Genomic DNA, 21,446 nt, shown 5'->3' on the forward strand with positions numbered 1-21,446 from the left:
CCAGGTGACGCCCGGGCAGCCCCGCCGCCTCACCCGGGCGGGGCGGGGGGCCCAGCCCCGGCACCCCCGAGGGCAACGGGGGTCGCACCCTCAGGGGGGAGCCCCTCGCCCGCCGCCCTCCCCGCGCCACCGGTTGGGCCGGAGCCTCGCCCGGGAGGGGCGGCGGCGGCGGGGCGAGGGGGGGGGGACGGGCCGGCCCGGTTGCCAGGGAGGAGGCTCGGGCTCCGGCCCCGCACAGCGCCCACGGCGAGAGGGAGGGAGGCGGGCCGGCGGCGGGGCGCGGCGCGGGCGTCCCGCCGGAGCGGGGGGGAGGCGAGGGCGAGGGGGCGGCGGTGCCGGGAGGGCGGCGGCGGCAGGGACACCGGTCGCTACTCACTCTCGTCAGGCAGCTGATCGAGCTCCGCCATCTTGAACGAGCCGCGCCGCTTTTTCAAAGGCTGCCTGGCGCGGTGCATTCTGGGGGAGGAGACGGGGCCTTGCGCGAGGCGGCGCTGCCGCGCGGGGACGGCACTCGCGGGCCGAGCGCGCGGCGCGCGCGTGCGCGGGGCAGGCGGGAAACGGGGGGGGATGCGGCTAACGGGCGTTCGCCGCCCTGAGGAGCCACCGGCTGAGGGGAGGGGGACGGGCGGCGGGCTGTTCGCCCCGCGCTCCCGCGGAGGGGAAACGGGCTTCGTCCCGATCCGCTTCGGTACGAGGGCGAACCGCGCCTGTGACAGAAACTGTACGCTCCCCCCCGCGGGCCTCCTGGAGCCTGGCGGGATGAGGGGGGAACGGGCGGCTCCGGGTGGTAGGCTGCCACTGGTCCGAAGGGGCTCCCTAAAGGAGCCGTGCTAGCTTAGTGCCTTTAAACAACCTTTATATTCTGTCCATCTTCCTTTGTTAAATACTAATTTTTTGCTAAATTCCACCTATTTTCCTTGTCTCTGCTTTTCACCTGTCCCATGCCTAAACAAAATGCCTGCAAAGGTGAGGCTACAGGAGGGGTGACCGGTAAGAACAAAAACCCCAGCATAATCAGTCCTGGTCTGTGGCACTCCTCCGCAAGAGCCAACTGAAACGCTCACCGAGGCCAAGGCCTGAAGGTCAAGGTCTCGCTTGAGAGCCAACAAGCCTACCGTTGCCTAACAAACTCCCTGTCTTGGTCTGCCCTCTAATGCAGCCCCCGGCCATCACAGCTGACAGCTTTCTGCAAGCAGCAGAGATGGTTTCCTTGGAATAGCCCCCCCCCCAGGTCTCTGCATCAAGGAATCTAAGCATGGAGATATTGAGGCAAACAACAAGCACCAAAAATGCTTATGGACCACGCTCTTTATGTATGTTGGGCTTTGACAACAGTACCTACTGCTACTTAGAGCAACCAAAATTCCTTTGCCCCACCCTTTTTTTAATATATGGAAATGCAAACTGAAAAATAAACAATGTATCTCAGTCAAGGCTACAGCTGTATTACATCTTCAGTATACTGCCAACAGCACCGTGGTGTAATGCAAAATGGACACTATGCCTGTTTGCATCTCTTTAAAAGCATCTAGGTTAAACCAAGGATTCTGCAAAACACAGAAAATTATATATATAGTTCTTAAATTGCTAGTGAACTCAGATGACTAGGCGCTCTGGCAGGTTGAGATGGGCAGGATATAGGTCATGTTATTAAAGAATTTTAAAAAACAAACAATAATAATAAAAAAAAAATCAATGCTGCCCTTGCGCTTAAGAGGAAAAAAAGTGAGTTTCTAAGAGAAGAAACAAACAGAGTAGAATCCTTTAGAAATTCCCCAAGGGCTTTCTATATACGTTGTAGCAGAATTAAAAAAAAAAAAATAATGTAAAAAGAGAAGACAAAGCCTAGCACACATTTCCACCCGCTTTTCCAGGTCACTTTGAAAGGCTGTTGAAACAGCCTTCCTTCCCTTTAGCCCCCAAAGGGCCTAAGACACTTCAGCAAGAGCTTTCTGTACTGCACAGCACTAAGCAAAGCAACTACAGCAGAGAGATGCAAAGCAGCACAGGCATAACACCAAATAAACTAGTAACAGAAACCAACAAAATAGTAATCTGTGCTATCTCAAAGGCCAAAGCTACACATTAAACCCTGTACAGCTTTCTCCTTTAATAAAACACCTCCACCACCCAAAAGACCTGAGGTGGACCAGACCTTCCAGGCTCAGGTAAACAATAGTGTGTTAACACTAATCCCGTCCCTGTATTTCAGCTAGGCTCCCCGTGTTCCAAGGGCTGTATGCTAACGCTCAGCTAAGAGTGGCGACACCGAGACTTCCACAGTTGACAGAAAACACTGATCTCCAGCAAGACTTTCACAGCTGTGCTTTGTAAACCTTGTCATCACATCTCGCTGTGCTGAGAGCAGCAGTTGCCCCGTGCCACCCCGATGCTAAGAGCTGTCACCAAGGCAAGAGCTTTTCAGGGGAGGGAAGAGAAGTTTTCTACACCACCATCACATTTTGCAACAGTCTTCAGAGCCTGAATTTCTAGAAGAGGAAAAATGAAACCAAAAACCCCAGTGCCTCTCAGGGCTTTTTGTACATTGTGATAACCCTAGAAAACACATGAAAAAACTAAGAGAGCTTTCCCCCTGCCCCCAACACCTCCTGCCGACCACCTTAAAAACTACCAGGTCAGAAGGTAGAATTCAGCTCCCAAGAACATGATGCTGGGTATTCCTTCATTTCATTCCAACAGCTGCATTTGGAAAATATTTAGCAGAAACTGCTACCATTCACTGTGCTGAAAGGGTAACACCACCATATTACGACGATTCCTGCTACAAAAGGCCTCTTACATCTTGGCCTTTTATGGCTGCTGCAGTATCCCTATATTCTGATTTTTCATTTCTCCTGTGCATGCTGTTTCTGAGTCACACAGATGCAACCCTGTTTGACAAAGCCACAGCCGGTGCCATTTGCCAGTACGCAGACCAATACACAATGTTTCCAGTGCGTCCTTCTACCATTCTGGCAGATTTGCCGTTTGCACTTGAGTGACACAGAAGCCACACAACTATTCCGATAGGCAGGCACAGTGACAGAGAACACCTGCGCTCATTGCGAACAACCTGCCATTAGGTACTGCTGGTCACCTGCCTCGCACAGATGGAGGGAGATCTTTAAACTGGCTTCACTCAACCCACGCCATTCCCTTTCCCAAAGGGTCGCGTTAGGAACCTGCTCTTAACGGTGTGCACCCAAATACTGCAGAAAGCACCTCCGCACTCCTGTTTCTTCTTAATTTCTGCAGATGGTATTAAGACATGGGTTACACCACCTACTAATCAGTCTTGTAAGCACAGTGCAGGTAGCACTACATCCCGGGGACAGGAGACAGCTAGGGTGTCATTTTTCTCCTCCCCTAGACAGGCCCTGGTAGTAGGAAGAAAAGCACAGACAGCTGGCAAAGAGCATTCTCTTCAGTCACCAAAGCATGTTCTTGTAAAGTCTGAGTCCTACTGCATTCATCACATTATGAAATTAGAATTTGTAACGAGGGGGCGGGAGAAGCAGTAGTCTCCCCTTTCAGTTGTTGGGAGGCCATTCCTCCTTCTTGCTTTCAGACTGTACTTGTGTTTCTCACTTTCCGTGAAAGTGACCCACAGTGCCCACTGCCCGCATGCTACTTTCACACGGGAACAAATGAAAACCAGCAAGTCATCTTGGCTGGGATCTACATCTGCATTTCTTCTCATAGATGCCACTGCATCTCCAAAATGGATTTCTGGAGAAGTAGCCTGGCATTTACTTGAAAGTAAAAGCACAAGCTCTTGGTCTGATGCCTGTGTTCCACAACAGTGGAAACTATTTTTTTTAATGGTCATAACAGGAGTGAGAGTATAATGGACTAAGTTAGGGGGCTCACCACATGTATAAAAGTAATTAAAGCAAAATAGTAAGTGGGATATAAATTGGCCACAAAAACACTTCAGCAGAAAATCACGTCCCCAGAACTCATAGAGAGAGGCTGAAGCAGTCTTCCAGAAAGCAAGCTGAAGCAAAAACCTCAATAGTTACGAACAGTGCATGACTCATGAGTACAACTCTTTACGGTATTGAGAACTTGATGTGCCCAGAGGTCTTTTTACATATATAAATTATTTGGGTTGGTGATTTTTTTTTTCCCCCCTTTCCTCTGATTAGAAACAGAAGGTGAGGTGTGTGGATTTCATTAAAGGCTGTACCAAGATTGTTCTAGGGCTAAAATACTGCATTGGGTGACCTGTATTGTATTTTTTTTGCAGCCACTTCTTTCCTGCATGAACTCGGGCAAGTCACAAACAATTCACGCTGACTGCCAATCAGTAAGCCTAGGCTGTATTCCTTCAGTTTACCCAATTCACATAAACTGCATGGACTATCTTTAACATTTGCAAGCTATTGTACAACAGAGCCTCCAGCCACGCTAAATAAAGATAAAATGCTTAAATATTTATAAATTGCTGCTTTTTGCAGTTTAGTGTTTGTATCAGAAGTCATTCCTCAACATCACTTCTCTGAAAAAAGCAGAGGATGTCATGGGACCTACTGTCTTGACAACTCATTCCTTTCCAGTACTTTTGACAGAAATGGGGCTGCCTATTCATTCAGCTGTGCTTCCTGCACATACTCCAGAACTAATGCCTTCGGTGGTTGTCACCGTGCTGCTCTTCCCAGTGTGGCCCCGGGGAGAGGCCGTCTCTATGCTGGGTCACAGCGGCACCAGTGCCTGTTTTCAGGAGCAGGTCCGCTTTGCCGTCAGACAAGCTGGTAGCAGATGCAGCACCTGAATCCACATTAGATCTCCCTGCGGGACAGCCACACCAGGGCTCTCCTACAGTCCCCAGAGGGCACATGCTGCCGCTCCAGAAGGTCCTGTCCCACCGTACCTTTTACTGCTGTATTTGCGAGGCTAGAGACAGCTTGCAATATACCCGGTTGTGCTACAATTATAACTGAGCACTGCATACATGTAAAGCACTCCTTGTGCTGCTCAGGTTGGAACAAAAGGGAATTTTGAGCTGCCTGTGGTACAGGTGACGGAACACTGAAAGCATCTACCTTTAATTCCTGCGGGTTTTTTTGTTTGGTTGGTTTTTCGTTTGTTTTGCAAGGGGAGGAGGAATCCACCTCACAACTAAACAACCACTTCCCATGCTCTCTTTCAGAGACTGACAGGATTATACTTAAGTGACCAACCAAAAGTTTCTGTTGGAATCAGAACAGTAATTAGCCACTGGTTAGGCTACAGAAGAACCAGAAGACAAGGGCCACTCTCCTCAAAGCCCACTAGCACCAACCTCAATTGATTCTCTTGTGTTGAGCTGTCCTCAAGCCATACGACTTACCCAGTCCTTCCACACTTCCTTCTCTCCCAGCAGCAGCTTTGTTTTCCATCACTCCTCATCCTCCTCTCCTTTCAGGGGTCCTGGGAGCAGCTGCACCGTTAGCAACCGCTTTGGCTTCAAACTCCTTTTTTCAAAGGGCACTGGGACATGACAATGCTTTAGGAATCTAGTCTGCTGTTTCTGCGCAGGTTACCAAAGACCAAAGCTGCAACCGTCAGAATGAGCTTGAACTGTCTCTTCTTGGGAAGGGAACTGTCAGTGGAAGAGAGAGTGAACGTCCTGCTAATGTCCCTGGGCATTAGCCAACTTGCCCCAACAGGTCAGGGAGATCAGTCATTTTTGACGAGAAAGAACTGATGTTGCTCTAGCACTCCCATACTGCTCAATGACTTACTGAAAGTGAAAAGTAGCAAAACATCACTAAACATTGAAATTATTAGTTTATATTGACGTTTCAAGTCAGGGAATTCAAGACTACCCACAGAGTGGCAACAGACCTCACTAAGTCATGACGAGTGAAGCTTGAGCCCAAATTCAACTTATGGCTTTGTTAGGACATAAGTCTACAACAACCAACTTACATCACATTGAAGGTAGATATTTAAAGGAGGTTTATTGGGGCTAATACTAAATTCAAAACATCCACAAATTAATTTTCCATGTTTATCGCACCAACTGTTGACAGATGAAGTCTCAGTGGAAAGTCCAAATTTTCATTTCTCCATGACTTCCTGAAACGTGACTACAGATCTCAATATTTGGCATTTGATCTTCAGAGAGATATATCATGTTTAAGAACATTCTACCAAATACATTTAAATCGTGACTCAAAACCAAAACAATTTGGGAGTTTTGAAACATAAAGCTGTTAGTATGAAATTAGCTTTTATTTTTTACCTCAAAATAAATGCACATTTATCATTTATTCAAATGAAAACTGAAGATGGGCATCTTAAACAAGAGGAAGCCTTAACAGAGCAAATACCGCAAACATCCTCAAGTTCCTTCTCTGCTATTGCCCTGCTCTGTTTGGCTAAAAACATAACCTTGATATTTTTTTCTGTCAGTTTGGTCAATTAAAAGAAACACTTGAAAACCCCAAAATTACAAGTGGTATAAAACAAAACCAGGTACTTGTTCTCATCAGAATTCAGGTCCATGTGTTGCCACACGTTTATATAAAACTTTCACTAAGTGTTGTACTAAATAGGATTTAGTAACCTCTTCTGCAGTTTAGCTCTTGATATCTTGGTAAGAGAAGTCAATGCGTAAGCATGTCAGAAGTCAACGCTATAGTGTAACTACAGTATAAGTCTAACAGGGCTTCTAAATACTGTTCACCAGAGTGATGTCTTATAGTTGAACTTCAGTTTCAGCAGGTACTTCAGGTTTACCTGAGCAACATCATACACAATATATCTGGGAATAATGTTAAGGAATAATTACAGTTGCTGATATCAACACAGAAAAACTTCAAAACACAGTCAAACCTCACCTTTGAGCTGAAGTTACCATAGAGATGCCTGTGTGATTAAGCAGTTCTAACAGATCAAACCATAAATCTTTAAATCTGAATTTTCTTTGAATCCGAATATGTTTTATGCAATAGTTAGAAACAAGCAACTAGCAGTCATATGGAGAATTAATGATGGTGCAGCAGGAATCCTGAGTGACAGGTAGATGAACTGACTTTAGATATAAGGCTATAGCTCTTGAAGAGTATTTTTTGTCAGCCAGAGCCGTAGCACACATCATCTGTCCCACTAACCAAACAGTGGAGCGATGTAGTCTAGATGGTATCTGCAGTTACAGAGCTGGCATCTACAGTTGTAACTGCAGTTCTACTGCTACCATCTAGCACAAAGTCATTAAAATCCTCTTAATTTCCTACTAAAAAACCCAAACTGGAATCAAAGAGAAGAGTTCTACAATGGTTAGCAGTGCTTGCACATCCTATGAACACACCATTTTTTTCCCAGAAGACTGTCCCAGATCACCTACGTGTTTCTCAGTGCTTTAGGCCTCAAACTTACCTCTAATCCCAGTTTTAGATGAAAAGCATCCCCATTAAACACGGCGTAAAACAAAACGAATGCACACGGTACCTCAATTAGCTAATAATAAGTGTATTCTAGTTTATTCTCTGACCAAGACAGATGCTATATTTAAGAAAATTCAAGATAAAAACACCATTGCCATGAGTTCTGTTGCCAAAACTGCTTGTAAGAGGAAAACACCTTACCAAGCGAGAAGACAGCTTCTATGCAACCCAGAGGGCAGTGAAGAGACTGACCTGGAACCTTAGACATTACTTATTCTTGTGACCTCTTGTGAATGTTGAGCACCCATTCATTTGGGTGCACTTCTGCCTAGAAAGAGGCTTAATGGCCACATCTCTGATGGGCACCTGAGGTCGACCTCAATACTTGCAAAGGGTGTGGGGAACACAAGAGAAGCTGTGTGATGAGACTCCATCAAGCCACAGCGCTGGCTCCCCCACCTCCTCCTGGCCAAGCTGGCCAGCCACAGCACCACAAGGAAGAAACCAAACTGGAGTGAAGTGAAACCACAGGCTGCATTCCCCACCCCTTGTCCTGGCATGTCTCTGGGCCAGACACTATTGGGCAGCATTGTCTGGCCACTCCAGTGCCTTCAGGTATCGAGTCCTGTGGGGGCAACAGCTAATTGCTACATGTATTGTTTCCCTTTTCTGCAGGATGACAATTTAAGTGTTACAACTATAAAATCATCCCCCTTGGAGAAGAGACTAAATTGTCTCCCAGTATTCCAAAGCATATCTTAAAGAAACAGAACAGTGTGCCAAAACTCCTGACTGACATTAGCGAGATCCTGCTAAACTCAGCAACACTCAAACACAGTGTGCAGCCAAATAACAGCAAAGGATACTCATTATACAGAAGACAGGTATCATTAATTCCTGTTGAGATCCCATTCCCTAAGGGAACCTCTACACCACCAAGGGCGGTAGTGGCTGTGGGATCAGGTGCAGTTTTGCCCAAGCCTAGAAAGGGAAAAAACGTTAAAGTTACAAATCTAGAAGGCAAACACAGATTTTGCACATAAAGAAATTACTCAGCCAGCCAATTATTACTTCACATATATTTTTAAATGCTGACCAAGTGCAAAAATATATTAAAAAGAACACAAAAAATACAGTCTGTTTATTCAATTCAGCACCACTGTACCTGTTGTAGTCGTATGCTGCTACACTAAAAGTGAGAATTTTAAGACTTTTGGCTGTTAATTAGATAATCTGTATGATCAAAGCTAAACCAGACCAGACTAATAGCTCTAATATCCTAGGTCCATTAATGAACACATGCACATTCACTCATTACTGAACGTTACTGTTCTCCACTCTCCCATCTCAGTACAGAAGATGGTAATGATTACCATTTCTTTTGCTTGAATTAGAGAGCTGAGTCTTTTCTCTCATCCTTTGTCAGTGCCAGATACTGATGCTTTTTGCAGAGGGAAATGTAATGAGAACAGCTGTTCCCTCTGAACTTTTATTCTTAGCTTTTCCCTTTTCCCCAAGCTTCTAAGGCACTTTGAAAGCTAAACAATTATTCTTCTGACCTATCAAACCTCTCATCTTTCTTCTAAAATACACAGTATTGTTATGATGAAAGCGAGTAAGGCGGCACCTTACATTTTCTCTTGTGTAATATCAAATGAAAGTTTCCTCCTTAACTTCAGGTAACACATTAACTTCAGTATGGACATACCAAGTGTACTAACTCCTGCCTCAAAATGCCACATACACAGATGCAACTACAGGGCAACATTATGCAGACTCTTAAATAAAATACAACTATGAAATGACTACAGTTCTCTTTGCTAAGCAGAGAGACACAATGTGAGTTTGCCATCAATAAAAGATTACCAACGACAACTATTAATGCTTACCTTTCACACTGTGTTTTCCCTTGGGCAATTTTGTTATGTGAGAAGCATTCTTTAGCTCATACCTGGCCAGCACAAAGAACACACAATAGCATTTCATATTCATCTTAAACTATCTTGATGAAAAATCACATTTTTTACAGGCTTCAGTTTATGGTGAGTTAATATAAAGTCAATTTAGATTGTAACTTCTGAAACTTAGCTGCCTTCCCTTCTTTGTTTTCAGTCACTGATTTTAACAATATTGGCATTTAGTACAAGATTCTAGACCTGAAACACTGATATTTTTCCCCCCAACCAAATAGCTCTCATTTTAAGAATCTTGTTTCTAATGAAATACCACGTGCTCTTTCTTCACACTGAACAAAAGGCTTGCAATTTTAGCATCGCCTTGTACCACGATATATTAAGCTTGTTCAGCAAATACTCTTCATAAGTTACTTACATATTTCCAAGGGCAACTTCCCCCAGTAGTATTAAGCCTATGGGATCAGCTTGAGATGTGTGACAGTAGTTGGCACTCTTGGATACCATGTCTGCAAAATAGATGCCCTTCCCGAACATGTAGCCAGTCTGCAAGCAGCAAAACAAAAAAAAGATTGAGACAATAACACAAAGGCAGCATTGAATCCACCTGGCTGGGCTCCCAGGAGAGCAAAGCTGCAACTCAAGCTCTCGCGGACACCAGTCAGCAATCCACTCTGGACATACGATGTTGTCTGCATGCTGAGAGATAACACTGCCCCCCTCCCCCCCAAATTCTCCTATTTAGGTTGTCTCTGACTGCGGCAATCTCTGGGCACAGGGATGGAGGCAGCCAGAGGAGCTGTTTAACGTACCACAGGAGCCTCAGGAGGAGCTATCCGGAGACCCTGCGAGAGTATACCAGCAAAGTTGGTGGTGCGGGAACCGTGCCACAGCAGCTGGCGATTATGAAGCTGCTTAAATGGCTTGTAACGCTGACTCTCTCCTTCACGCTCAATCCTGAAGATCTTAAATTAAAAAATGGACAGGAGAAAAAGAACAACCAAGCAAATAAACCATTACCTTCATGCAACTAATCAGATAAACAAAAAAATCACCCGATTTGGAATATGCACTAATCTGCTAGGAAAAGTGATCTGGACGGTTTTTAGTATTTGCTGTTTGCTATGTCATGCTAGCAAAAAAGTAGGTAGCATTGATCACACGGTATTTCTTATCGATTACTTCTCCACCTTCCCTTCTGCATTTTCATGAGATCATAGTTTTCTGAAAAATCATTCAATAAACTTAGGCTTAATTCTAGATGATTATTACCCCACCTCCATTTTGAGGCCAATTAAATTAAAATAAAAACAACCTCAAAGACACCTCATTAAGCTTAGATTCATCTCTGCCTAGACTTTTGCTATGCTATTAAATAGCAATTGGTCTATCAAACCACCCTTTCAACAAAGGAAACCAGATAAGCCACTCAAATATAAAAGGAAAATGCAAACAAGGAAGTCAACTTAGAGTCCATCTTCACAAGCATAAACCCCAGTATTGCCCAGCTTACATCCACGACTTTGAGATCATATGCATTGTGAGTAGCAGCATGAGTATTTTTCACATATTGTTTAATAATCTTGGCTTCTTCTGAATCTTTGTCAACAACCTGCAAAGAGGCAAATGAGACAAGTTTCTTTAGCATACAAACTAGCAGGCTTCTTACAAAATGTTGACATCCACACTATGCTGGCAACTCTCCAGATTAAGCCTCTTTTATCATTTAGGCGGAAATTTATTCCCAGCTAGAGATGGTGTACAGGCATACAGACAGCACTCAGTCACAGAATGTCTGAGATGGGAAAGCACCTCTGGACACTGAGATGATTTCCAGCTCCCCTGCTCAAAACAGGGTCAGCTGGAGGAGGCTGCCAAGGGCCGAGTCCAATCGGGCTTCCGACACCTCCAGGAGTGGAGCCTCCACAGCCTCTCTTGGCAACCTCTTCCAGTGTTTTGACAGTGTTTGACACAGTAAACAAGCGAAAAACCCAAAAGCAAACACCGTCAAGAAAAGCTTTTAATTTTGCTTAAATACAGTTCCCTGTATTTCAGTTTGTGCCCATTGCCTTTTGTCACTGGAAACCACCGAGAAGAGTTTGTCTCTGTTTTCTTTACTCCCCTCCCCCATCAGGTACTCATAGACATTGATAAGATATCCCTTGAGACTTCTTTTCTCCAGGTTAAAGAGTCCCAGCTCTCTCAGCATCTCCTCATATGCTCCAGTCCCTTAACCCACTCAGTGGCCCTTCTCTGAACTCATGCCAATACATCTGTCCACTTATAGTTTAGGTGACTTGTTATACTCCGAACTAAACGGCCATCAGCTTGTATTCACTCGCTCATTTCCTTACCTTAATATCAGTACGAAGTTTTTCATAGTTAATGTCAATTGGGTCTTTATCTCCATCTTCATTTCCACCTCTGAGAAGGCTGTAAGCAACCTCAATATCAAGTAAGTTGTCCAACATTTGCACTTTAGCCTGAAGAATTAAAGAGCTTATTTTACTTGCGCCTGTGACATGTTCAGAGTAACTCTGGAATATCCCGAATTATAGAAGTGTATGTGAATCACTGGCCACACACTGCCATCTAACAACATAACATCATAGCTTTTTTTTTTTTTTAAGAAAATAAAATACATACACATAAATATATTAAAATATAAATACACGTATGTACATATATATAAGTAGACCATAATATATACATCTTCTAATAACTTATACATATAATTATTTGTATGTGCATAACCACATAAATAAACAAACAAGAAGATATTCTTAAGAAAGACAAGCTTAACCTCATGGAAGCGTGAGGTTAAAGAAGTCTTAAAACCTCACAAATTCTCTGTGTTAGATGTCTGGTCTCAGACCTGCTGCCTGTAGACAACATACTACTTCCAGTCAATACCTGAATGTATTCCAAGTTATTTAGGAGAGGTGGTTTCTTCATCCCAAAGTCATGAGGAATCAGAGTATAGAAGCGATTGGAGAGGTCCAAAATCTGGGATTCTGAGCCACTGTCGGAAACCGCCTGGACAAGACAACAAGCACCAAAGAAAATTACTGAGTAAGATTCAGTCTCCATAGCAATAGACACACACAAGATACTTGAGGACTAACAAGCAGTAATGCTGAAACTCTCACAGGACTAAAAATGGCAATTCTATTTAATTGTTTTGCATGTAGGAAGTCACAGTACTTGCACAGAAATACACAGGATTTCTGGTATGAGAAAAATCTATTTGGGATTATGTTTCTGGAAAGCAAAATAAAGGCTCCTGGATATGGAAGGGGTACATGTCCTTGGCAAAGTTCTGGTCCTCTGACAACTAAAGTAAAACTTCCTGTATCTATGTTTTGCCAGGGAGCCCACGACAAAAAATAGGACATACTGGTACACTATTGCAAGCTGTTCAGGCATACTGTGTAGTCATACGTGGACTGGTCCAGATCACGATGTGTTAATACAGTGATGTCATCAAACCAGACCCTTTACTGTGTCAACTCAACCTTTATTCTCATCCTCTAACAGACTTCTCTGGGGTGGAAACCCAGCTCACTACTAGATCAAGACACTGGCTTCATTTACTCAGCTGCCACTTGCGCCTGGCTCAGCCTGAGCTTTGTGGTACAAAAGTGTGAAAGATACAAGTACTGCCCAAACTGGTACAACAGTGAAGAGAACTAATGAGTTACATGTGGAAGCGACATCCTCTTCCCCAGTAAAAGTGAGCACAGGTCTTCTTCATACACAGAGCTCAGCATTCACCTCACTCCAAGCCCAGAAGAACTTCTGAATTCCCCTCTTGCTCTAACATCTCTTTCATGCTCACCTGCTGAACCTCATTCAGGATGGAGTATGCACTCTGGATCTGTCGCTTGCTCAGTTTTCCCAATGGCATCTTCTGCAGGTCAATCTGATGGAAGATTTAAATTGTTAACACAGGGTTTTGCTACACTGAAACCACTGCAGCCTTCCTTCTCTGGTTTCTAGGGAACCAGTATCTCCATCCTGGTAGGACTGACCACAGAAAGCATGGAAACACTTCAGAATTGGTATTAATCTCTGTGAATTGAGGAACGACATCAGAAGGACAGTGCACACTACTGAGAAGACATCCTATAAACAAAGAAATACTGCAACAGGAAACTAAGTATGCATGCTAGGACAATACAAAAATAGGGTACTAAGCATCTGGCTTGAAGTTGAATATTAACCTGGCAACAGATGCGTTCCTTAATCATTTCAGTAGCCATACATTTCAGGCTGGCAAAGAAGCAACCTCAATTAAGTAGTTCTTTTTCGTAAGATCATCTGTGTCTATAGGTACAGCCCAGACACCCTCTTCCAGCTTTACCCTACAGTTATCAAGGGTCAAATGCAAAGAGGCTTTAAGATGCTTCATATTCATTAATGAAAAAGGAACAACAAAAAAGCGCAACTAAATTAAAAGTGGTATCTTGGTTGCCTGCATTTATCCACTGACTTTATTTATATGTTGTTGTTTTGTGTATTGACAGAACTTGAGAGAGTTTCAGATTTGCATTAAATCCTTGCATAGTTAAGGATCATCCAAATGCAAAAACATTTGACAGAAGTGAAGTCCAATGGAGTCTTTAACAAAGATTATACATACACCCTCTGGACTTCTGACAGTACTCACCGTACACTCTGGAGGTCAAATTGGCTATTACTTAACTTCATGGGTTTAAGATTCACCTCAAAGACAGAACAGCCTACGAATCCATGTATATCACATACCATCTGGGTAAGTTCCATATTATTTATCCACTATGGAGCTAGGAAACCCAGCCATATGCAAATCTTCTCTGCAAGCTGAACTTGGAAGGCTCTTCCAAGCTAGAGACTGGTGTGAAAGCCCTGAAGTGATTTTGCATGGAGATTTCTACCCTGTACTGGGCTTAGGAGAACTTTCACCTTTAGCTGCAGCTAAGCATAAAGCCAGATACTAAGAAAAGTCAGGACGGATTGCAAGAGAGAAGGTGGGCTTCAAAACCAATCACGTCTTGGGGACACATGAGGCACAACGCCAAGATTAATAACCTAATGAAAAACAACCTGCAATACATCTGTGGCTCTCAAACTTTTGGGGCCAATACTTCCCTGTTGAGTACCAATCATCCGCATTATCTAATTAGTAGCTGAAAAATCATGAAGGACATGTAAAAGTAAAATGGGCCATTTAACTTGGGCGTGCAGAATAGCTGCAGACACCTATACTAACTGTAAGTTATATAAACGATAAAATAACACGTATAAGCACTAACAGCTAAACACTAACACCTATAAACTAACACATCCCCCAGTAATGTGATTTAGGAGCACATCTACTGAGCCCACAAACAGCCAAAGGGCTGGAGTTTGCGTCCCCTGTGACTCATGGGAGGTGAACAGATCTAACCTCTGATGTAAAGCTAAACTGCATCCAAAGCTTTATCATTAAATGCATCAAAAGAGCACAAACAGCCAAGGGGCTAGGTCTAAAACAACAGCACTGCAATTACTACCAGATGCACCGAGGGCAGCATGAAGAATCAGCTCCACATCACAGATGTGTGCACCAAGATTGTCACGAGAGGCAAGAGGGATGTTTGCCTTCCACCAAGAAAGAAAGGGTACAGCAGTAGAGCAGATTCAGCCCTCTAACTAGCAATTTCATGCAAGGCAATGTCACAGACAATTGTCATAAACTGTATGCTTGGTGAGGTAAAACCTTAAAAGCTAAATGAGAAGCAGGAAAAGAAATGCATCAGATTTACTCTACGACAGTAGATTTTTTTGCTACAGTTTTGGCAGAGTGAGAGCACCTCGATGGAACGAAATACTTGAGATCAGGCTGATTAAAGAAAGCAAGCAGCAGTTTTCAGAGGATGCACAGAAACCTCTAACTAGGAAAAGCATTATTTCCTCTAACGGAAAACAGCTGTTCAGCAGCAACAGTACAGGAAGATAAATCTAATAGGAAGACAGGCCCATCTGGACTCCTAGGTCTGCTATAGATCTGCAGATGGTGTGAATTAACATAGTTTCAACAGTTCTACAAGACCAAATGACATCAGATGATTATCAGTTCAGTCTTTAGCCAGTTGCAGTTACAAAGAATCACAAATATTTTAGCAGACTGATGTAAAGAACCATTGAAGATATACGAGAACACAATTAACCCAAGGTACTGCAAAATGTTGGGCAAGCCACCTGAAAGCTTTCAGATAAGCTCTATGAAATGGTGCAAAGCCTGTTCTGAAAAGCAGGTACACAAAATACTGATACAGAAAGCAAACAGCAGCTGCTTAAATATGAAGTCTTAGGGCAGGATAATTAAGGTGGCTGAAGAAAATTGAAATGTGTTATTTAGAACTAAGCCAGTTTGAATGGCTGCATTAAAACAAAATGCAGGATCTCTAAACATCAGTAAAACTGCTTCTATGCAAGGAGGGACAGACAATACTACCCGACCACTCTCTGAAAGCTTGTTAGAAATGTGGCTCAAGAAGTATGGAGAAAAGACGAATGGATGAAAATAGGGTATCATTAGAACAAATGAGAAATACAACCAAAAAAGTCTCAAGTTTGGCCCTGTTCAGAAGAAGCTCTGGACTCTGTCAAGGCACTTCATTCGCGTGTGTATCAACTGGCAGCACTTCTAAAGTCTGAACTGCAGGCCCATTTGCTACCTAAATTAGGGGTAGTGCTGCCCCGCTCAAAATGTGGTTCACCACTCACAAAACCCAGAAGTGCCTCCAGCCTCACATGGGCAGCAAGTTGGTTCTGCATTAATATTTTAAGAGCGTTCAGTGAACAGTGGTCACGATGCATGTTATCACTGGGGGAAAAAAAACCCCACCAACAAAAAAAAGACAACCATAGAATGATTACTGATCCCAGGACTGGCAGATGGGTTTCTCAGAAGTTTCTTAAATTGAAGATGCTAATACAGACATTCTACACTGAAGAACACAGAATGTACCCATGTTTTAAAAACTGCATGTGGCATAACTAAGTTACTACTTCCAGTGCTTGGCAAATTCTGGTCAGACTCTTGCCCTTATTTTAAGGCCAATCTAAAACTTGCACTGATGTCTGGGAAGTATGATACACCCTGAACTGCAAAGAACTTGCTTCTGGCTGTAAGTATGATGGAGAGTTAGCACTGAGAAACATGAATGTGTGTAGTCACCTCAAATTCCACCATCGCTTTCTTCATGCTCTCCACATCAAAGATCATCTTAATAAGGTCTTGGATTGGCTTAGCAAGTTTTGATTTCGTCCCAGCACCTACTGTCAGTTTCCTGACAGCTTCTTCATCCTGGGAGGTAAAAATAGTATCAGAATTAGCAAAATCACAAAGGATAAAAGTAACAGGCTGGCTGCCATGGTAACAACTGAAAACCAATTTAGTGTATGCATACTATGACTAGCCTTAAGTTCATGGGGAGCGTGGGACATTGCTCTGACATTTTGGAACAAAGGGGGTTTAAAAATCCACCTATTCAGTAATTTGGCAGACATTATTTCAAGAGGTGGCACTGTAAAATACAAGTAGAATTAAAGGAATAGGATCTCTCCATGTGTCTCTGCTTCACCTCAAGCAACAGTATGAATTACTTTTTCTGCAAGCTTTCTGCTGCATAGAGGCCTTGATACGAAAAAAATACTATTTACTTTGTTGCTTTTATGACAACATAGAGATGTAATCACTAGTTTCACTAAGTTTTTCTAATGAAAACTGTCACAGATGAGTATAGGAATCATCAATTAGCCATAGTACCATCTAGATGCTTTCATTGATAGAGCATTGCATGAATAAAGCATCTGCCAGATGCCTCAGAATATCACTGTACACTGCAGTGTGACAGATGCTTTGCCACTGCAATATTCAAATTTCCAGAAACAAAGCTAAGCGTCGAGTACTTTGCACTGAAAGATGAGATCCGGTAATCTGGCCACAGAAAAATGCAACAGCTTGAAAATACATTCTCTTGTATCTTTATAGCTATTAACAGCATTCAACTGTTTTATCTGAAAATAGCTTAAGTTATGAGTATGCCTTTAAATAAACACACAAACCCCCACTGGGCAGAAGGAAGAGAATTATTTAGTTTAGCTGTCTGAATAGCCACATCTCACTGGCAGCGAATAATTTCTCTTCCTCAGCCTGCTCAAGATATGCACTAAGCAGAATGCTGCACAGGAGCTGCTTCAGCACTTGGGAGGGTTTTGGATGCAGAAGACAGACGAGAAGTATCTATTTTAAATAAAAGAAAATGGTGTTTTCAGACAGGTTATATGTGAAGTAACTACTGAATGAAGTTCAAATTAAACTTAAGACTTGAGTGAGCACGAACAAGCACTAAATAGGACTTCAGACTTGACAATGGAAAACTACGTAGTTTTCCCAACACATCTATTTTAACGCATGCCACTCATGGATCTACAGCTTCTTTCTGTAGCACAGAGAAGATGCAATAGTCGCACCTGCACTTCGTTCCTCAGGTTTGGCAAGTGTAAGTGATCCAACAGCGAGCACAGAACAGCTATAGCAGAGCAGCTAAGCAATGCTCCACCTGGTACAGGGACATCGCAGAGTTACCTGTCCATAATCTATCTCCAGTGGGTAGAATTTTTTTGGATATTTAGTGAAGCTCTTGGAATGCCAAGAATTGCCAGTTTTCTCTTCATACAAATTCAGGAAGTGTTCAACGGCATCTTCTTTTGACGGCATCTGCTCCAGCTTGTTACTCCCAATTACAGTGCCCACACGACCCCAAGATCTGAACACCCAGTATCTAGAGAAGAGAAACATGAGAAGAGAACCGATGTAAGATACACTGGTTCTAGATCTTGGTCCAAATGAAATGCCCTGCAACAGCTATGCAACTGCATGCGAATCACCCATCTGCATACCATCAATTTTATGAAAGACATTCTCTTATCAAAGACTGTAGGAGAGCAACGGAAGAGCCACCACAGAGCATACATCAGAGAACTGGTGTGAAAAAATGCCTGGTGTTAACATGCCAGACCTAGAGCCCCGAGGATAAACGTTTGCACAGCAGGAAAAGAGAGGCTAATCTCTTCAGTCTTCATGTTTCACAAATATGAATTTTCAGACTATTGGGGTCGTGTATTTGAAAAACACAATGCATCTTTAAGCCTGAAGTCCTAAAGTTCAGATTTTTAGAGACATTCAAGTGTTGGTTTGTATTACTGACATCACCTTGGGTAAGCTTCCGTAGCGTTTACAGGGACACAATCAATCAACCTTCCTCATGTCACGCATGAAACGCAGGCACAGAGATGCTCCCATGCACTGAATTGCAGATCCAGATTCAAACCCCACATACAAGAGCCAGCAACAAAAGCTTATTAGGAACACCGTAAAGTGCAATAAATTCAGAGCTGAATGAGGTTTGTTGCTGACAGCAATTAGCTCCCCTGGATTTCTGTGCGCCCCTATGTGCTTGGGGGGCCAGTTTCATTTTAAGGAACCCTCTCAACTTCCTTATCTATTCAGTAATGCAACCACTGGACAGCTCTGCCACGTGTCTGATGAGCCTGGAAGGCTAAACCATGATTGTCCCCTGACCATTTCAGTACATTTTGTTAAGCCTCAGGGCACACAACACAGGACTAAATTCTGGTAGAACAGCCAGAATCTGGTTTTATTTCCCAAGGTTACAGCTCTGCAATTAGAAGAAAAGACTAAGCTGGAGAACACAGGAAAGATTCCCACCACTGCTGACTGTACGTGTGGGGCCTTGATGTTAGAACAGAGGAACCATCACCGAACTCTGCTTCTGTATTTTGAAGAGCAGCGATCAGTCACAGAGTATTATGGCCCTCACATTAGCCACTTAACCCAGTCCTAAAGGCACCAACTGTACAAGCCTTGGTCATCCCAGGATACAGGAATGAACACTACCAGGTGCAATTCTGCAAACTCACTCACCTCACAACTTATGGGAAAGTCACTGAGATCCATCAAAGGTCTCTGTAGGCTTTGATCTAGACAAGGTTTTGTCAACACCACAAAGAAACACCTCCACACAGAACAGAGATCTCTCCATGGGTGATAGGTTTGCTTGTTTTGTAGTTTTTGGTGCCTTTGGGGAGTTTCTTGGGGTGGTGGGGGGTTTTTGTTGCTGTTGTTTCTTGGTGGAGGTTTTTTTTCTCCCTTTTTAAATAAACAAACTTATTCAGATCTCCTCAAAGACATTATCACTCATGCTTTGCTTTTGTAGATGCCAAAAATCCAATGTTTACTGGAAAAAAGTGAACAGAAGTATTTCTAGGGAAAACTAAACTCACCTGTTCTCTCTGTCATCCTCTAGCAGCTGCAGTTTATAATAGGAATTTGTTCCTTTCACAATATCTACTAGTCCCAAGGTTGCACTGAAAATCTTTCCACCTTTTTCAAAGACATGAGCAGAGTCCTCCAAACCTACAGAGAAGAAACAAATTGGGACAGAGGAGGTTACCATTTTAGGCCTCCTTCCTGCATTTGCGCTCACCCAGATGTTCCATGAAGTAGCGTGACTCTTAAAATACCACAAAACCAGTGACCACATGCTCATTCAAAACTACATGAAGCGTATTTTCTTTTTGATAAATTGTGAGCATCTATCTTTAGATACACTGGAGTGAACATCAATCACAGCTAGAGGAAAAAAGATGGTAACTTTGTAAGCGACCATCTAAAATCTAGCATTTAACACCCTGTGACTGGCTGAAGGAATTCTCAAGAGAAATACAGGCTCTGCAGGTGTCACATCAGCAAACAGACTGAAAACCAAAAGGCTAGTCTTGGATGCAGCATCTGAACAATGTCCACGCACCACAAGTTTGGAGAATAGCATCAGCTGCCCCCTGAAGAGTCCAGGGGCAGATACTCACACCAGACCTGTGGCCTCTGCTGGCTGGGCCTTTACTCACCCCACCGACAGATGCTCCAGAAGCTGAACAAGGTGTAGACCCTAGTTTTAAGTGGTCCTTCTGAAAGTTGCACTAGAAAATCCTGGAATAGCCAGCTCTGGATGGATGCCAATCAATATCCTTCCTCAGATAGCGAGCAAAAATGGTTTAAAAATTGACATTCCTTTTATGGAACCTTTATACTGTCACAGAAAAACATTTTGCAAATGATCACACATCCTGAAGATTGTGTGTGGTGCAGGCACAGCCATTGTTATCACTCACCAGAATCAGGATCTACTGCTGCTCCACCCTTAACTGTTAGCTTCATTTTCTTTTCAGACTTGCTAGGTCCTGCAGCAAAAGAGAGTTCATTTTTTTCCTAGGCAGACAACACAGCCTGACTTGAATCAACAGTTAAATTTTCAATTTGCATAATTATCACCCTAAGGAGACTTCAAATCAGATTTCCAGTATATAAGCACAATGACTTCCATGGCTTTTTTTTTAACCTGGCTTTAGCAACCAATTCATAGCCCCCCACCCCACCAGCAAAACAAAAAATAAGATCTTCCCAGATTCTATCTCCTTCCTTCTGGCCCCAGGGCTGGGCTGTATCAGTTTTTCACCTGCACAACAGATAAAAGTCACATTTATGGTTGTGTTTAAGTGGTATTTAAAACCTCACAGGGCACGGGGGATGTTCAGATACTGCAGAGACGCTACTGCTGTGAGACAGCCTTGCAACAACATACCCAACTGTACGACAGAAACCTACGCTTGGAGGACATAGAAAATGGGTTCTGAAGATGCACAAGCAAATCCAATGGTTTTGTTCACCGTCCAGCATTAATAATGCAAGGCCTCTACAGCACTGGTGAGGAATGCCACTGGTGTTGGATGTTTTTTCTCCTCCGTTAAAGAAGTGTTACTTTCTAAACCACATAGGACAAAGACCCATTGCTCTGGACCTCAATTTTTTCTTACTTGCCAACACCCCTTGGGGGGACACTGCAGTGTTTGTCACATCTTGGTGCCCCAGTACCTCCCTGAGCTGCAACACCGACCCAAACTGGCAGATGAACTGATGTGTTACGAGGAAGAGCCTGGGCTGATGTCAGGGAGCCTGGGCACACACAGCACAGAAGATCTCTGAAGCAAGACTGAACTAGAGGAAACAAGAGCTAGCTCAGGAGATAACTTCATGTTTACCTAAAGCTAT

The 21,446-nt window shown here is 43.4% G+C and overlaps 2 protein-coding genes across 4 annotated transcripts in view; both read right to left on the bottom strand.

Moving 5' to 3' along the window:
* LIN9 (lin-9 DREAM MuvB core complex component) overlaps positions 1–479 on the bottom strand; it is a 39,995-nt gene extending 39,516 nt beyond the window's left edge. For both annotated transcript variants that reach the window (XM_055725999.1, XM_055725998.1), the window contains exon 1: positions 377–479. In XM_055725999.1, the coding sequence (XP_055581974.1) occupies positions 377–455 (79 nt within the window). In that variant the 5' untranslated portion in view covers positions 456–479. The remainder of the gene's footprint in view (positions 1–376) is intronic.
* Positions 480–5,919: 5,440 nt separating this feature from the next.
* Positions 5,920–21,446, bottom strand: part of PARP1 (poly(ADP-ribose) polymerase 1) — a 65,274-nt gene continuing 49,747 nt past the window's right edge. For both annotated transcript variants that reach the window (XM_055725807.1, XM_055725806.1), the window contains 13 exons: positions 20,510–20,578; positions 19,622–19,754; positions 17,904–18,099; positions 16,491–16,619; positions 13,125–13,208; positions 12,200–12,322; positions 11,641–11,769; positions 10,800–10,898; positions 10,099–10,251; positions 9,705–9,832; positions 9,263–9,324; positions 8,240–8,354; positions 5,920–6,751 (listed from right to left, as the gene is read on the bottom strand). In XM_055725807.1, coding sequence (XP_055581782.1) covers positions 6,670–6,751; positions 8,240–8,354; positions 9,263–9,324; positions 9,705–9,832; positions 10,099–10,251; positions 10,800–10,898; positions 11,641–11,769; positions 12,200–12,322; positions 13,125–13,208; positions 16,491–16,619; positions 17,904–18,099; positions 19,622–19,754; positions 20,510–20,578 — 1,502 coding nt within the window. In that variant the 3' untranslated portion in view covers positions 5,920–6,669. The remainder of the gene's footprint in view (positions 6,752–8,239; positions 8,355–9,262; positions 9,325–9,704; positions 9,833–10,098; positions 10,252–10,799; positions 10,899–11,640; positions 11,770–12,199; positions 12,323–13,124; positions 13,209–16,490; positions 16,620–17,903; positions 18,100–19,621; positions 19,755–20,509; positions 20,579–21,446) is intronic.

The sequence above is a fragment of the Falco cherrug genome, chromosome 13, assembly GCF_023634085.1.
Source record: "Falco cherrug isolate bFalChe1 chromosome 13, bFalChe1.pri, whole genome shotgun sequence".
In the NCBI taxonomy this organism is placed as follows: domain Eukaryota; kingdom Metazoa; phylum Chordata; class Aves; order Falconiformes; family Falconidae; genus Falco; species Falco cherrug.